This window comes from Loxodonta africana, chromosome X, assembly GCF_030014295.1.
Source record: "Loxodonta africana isolate mLoxAfr1 chromosome X, mLoxAfr1.hap2, whole genome shotgun sequence".
Classification (NCBI taxonomy): domain Eukaryota; kingdom Metazoa; phylum Chordata; class Mammalia; order Proboscidea; family Elephantidae; genus Loxodonta; species Loxodonta africana.
The window spans coordinates 91996810-91999133 of record NC_087369.1 but is presented as its reverse complement, the minus strand read 5'-3'; the positions used below and the strand labels follow the sequence as shown (position 1 = coordinate 91999133).

The window sequence follows — 2324 nt, the reverse complement described above, 5'->3', positions numbered from 1 at the left end:
TATTAATGTCCAGTGTTTTCTAGAAGCATTTTTTTTCAGTGTTCCTTTAAACTGCAGTTGGCTTTTGTACCCAATTCAATTGGGAAACAAATGCTTGAAAAATCCAGGGTTTTAATGTCTTCTGAGTCAGTTGTCTTTGAAATTAGGCATTTCTGTTAAACACTGAAAATTCAGTTACAGTATTACTGGAAAAATTGAAGTTAAGGTAACAAAGGCATTTGAATATAAACATTTCTGGCACTTCATTGTACCTCTGGATTTTAAATGTCTATTCTTTTATATTTTAATCAAAGATGTAGACTTCTATATTGTATTTGTTACAACAAATCTGAAAGTCATTTTAAGTAGTCAGCAAGGTTTGAAAATCATTTTAAGTGGTCCGTTACAGATATCACATTTAACTGTGATGGTTTAAAGCTGTAATCGATGGATTGTACACACAAAATAAAAATAGATCTTGAATTTTATGATTTGGAAACTTGCTTTAAGAGGTATTTAATTAAAGCCAAGTTTCTGTTGTGTGTATGTGTGTTTTTTTTAAACCATACCATTTGGCACATGTAGGTGCAGTGGATGGTATGGCTGGAAAAAAATGGGTGGTGGACCAGATGTTACATAATAAGTAGGGTAACTTCCCTCAGCAACAAAGAATGGAGCAGGCTGATAAAAGCAAGTTACATTGTCTGTACTGGGTAGGATATTCTGTTCTCCAAGTACTTTTAAAGCCATAAGGGTGATCATGTTAAGAGTCTGTCTTCTTTCATGACTCATGAGGCAAACAGTGCTTTCATTCACAACTCCACGCAAGGTCATAAGGTAGTCATACTTGCTCTTTTCTTCACCTATGAAATGGTTGCGGAGGTATGACTCAATCTTCTTTTGCTGTTCTTCTACGTCAGGAAAATCAATGAAGAATCTAGAACACATATAACGTTCCAGGGTCTTGATTTCTGTTTCACAAGCTGGCCTGAAGTCACGAACCAGCAAGTTGCTGTACTTGAGAAGGCCACCACCTCTAATCTCTTCAGGTTTTCTGGTAGATATAAGCTTATACTGCAAATGTGTCATTGCTTCCTGGAAGTCTCCATACATGCTTTCAGCTACCACAACAGGATAGGATTCTTGCGTAAGTTTAGCACTTTTGTCACTGTAGAAGTCTAACATGGGATCCAGAATGATTTGAAAGGAATCAACACTAAATTCAAATTGTCGTCTGAGCGAATTCACAAATTTTAGTTCTACATTCTTCCCAGTGTTGTTTGAAAGAGAGATGAGACTCCAACGATCATGCTTATTGCAAACTTTGACCATCTTCTGCACATAAGCCTCTTTCATGGTCTTTGGGGTGATCTTTTCCTTTTTAACACCTTTTGGCAAAAAGTCGAGTAGACAACCTAGAACTGAATCCTTAACAACCTGAAATTCTTGATCACATGGAAGTTCAACGCCAAAAATAACATCCAAATCCTTATAACTGATTCCATTATGGCTTGCAAGTATGTAACTTGCTGTGGAACCATTCAGTCGGGTATCTTTAACAATAATTCCTTGCTGTATGAGTTGGTCTTTCACAATATGAATGATATCTTTTGGTTTTACCTCCAGGGTGGGAAAATTTCCCCTTCCATGAATTGGAATTACTTCCTCTAACACTTGATCTAGTGTTATAACTTGATCCCAAGTGAGAGAGCTGAATCTGATTTCAGACATTTTGAAGCTGGTAGATCAACTAGAAAGCAAACAAAATATTGAGAGGAAATGTTAACATTTTAAAAACAGTATATACCTAAAGCATATGAAACAGTTAACTAAAAACAGACATACCCTCAACATAAACCAAACTAATGAAAATACTAGGGAGTAAATTACCAATGTATCTAATTATGTTTAAATCTAAAAGTGAAATAAAATCCACAATGATTATATCAAAACTGTTAAATCCATTGATGTATGCAAACATATATATTCTCAGGGATTAGTTGTGGTTGTAATAATTGTAATGCTTACTGATGCAAAATGGTGGCCTTTCTTAATCTTTTCTCATGTAAATATAATTATAGTATTTGGTGGTACTAAATTTGTTCACAAAATAATCATGATACATTTATTAAGGTTAAACAAACAAAAAACAAACCTACTGCTATCGAGTCGATTCTGACTCATAGCAACCCTGTAGGACAGTAGAGCTTACCCAGAGGGTTTCCAAGGCTATATATCTTTACAGAAATAAACTGCCACATCTTTCTCCCATAGAGCAACAGGTGGTTTTGAACCACCAACATTTTGGTTAGCAGCTAAGGGCTTTAGCCACTGTATCATCAGAG

The 2324-nt window shown here is 35.4% G+C and overlaps 1 protein-coding gene across 1 annotated transcript; it reads right to left on the bottom strand.

Annotated features, from left to right (window-relative positions):
- Positions 1-356: 356 nt before the first annotated feature.
- Positions 357-1810, bottom strand: TENT5D (terminal nucleotidyltransferase 5D). Its single transcript, XM_003412762.4, has one exon. The coding sequence runs from the start codon at positions 1708-1710 to the stop codon at positions 538-540; it is 1173 nt and encodes a 390-aa protein (XP_003412810.1). The 5' UTR covers positions 1711-1810; the 3' UTR covers positions 357-537.
- Positions 1811-2324: the final 514 nt, after the last annotated feature.

Coding starts and splice junctions, on each gene's coding strand:
- TENT5D (XM_003412762.4), bottom strand. CDS start 1,710: ATGTCTGAAATCAGATTCAGCTCTCTCACTTGGGATCAAGTTATAACA.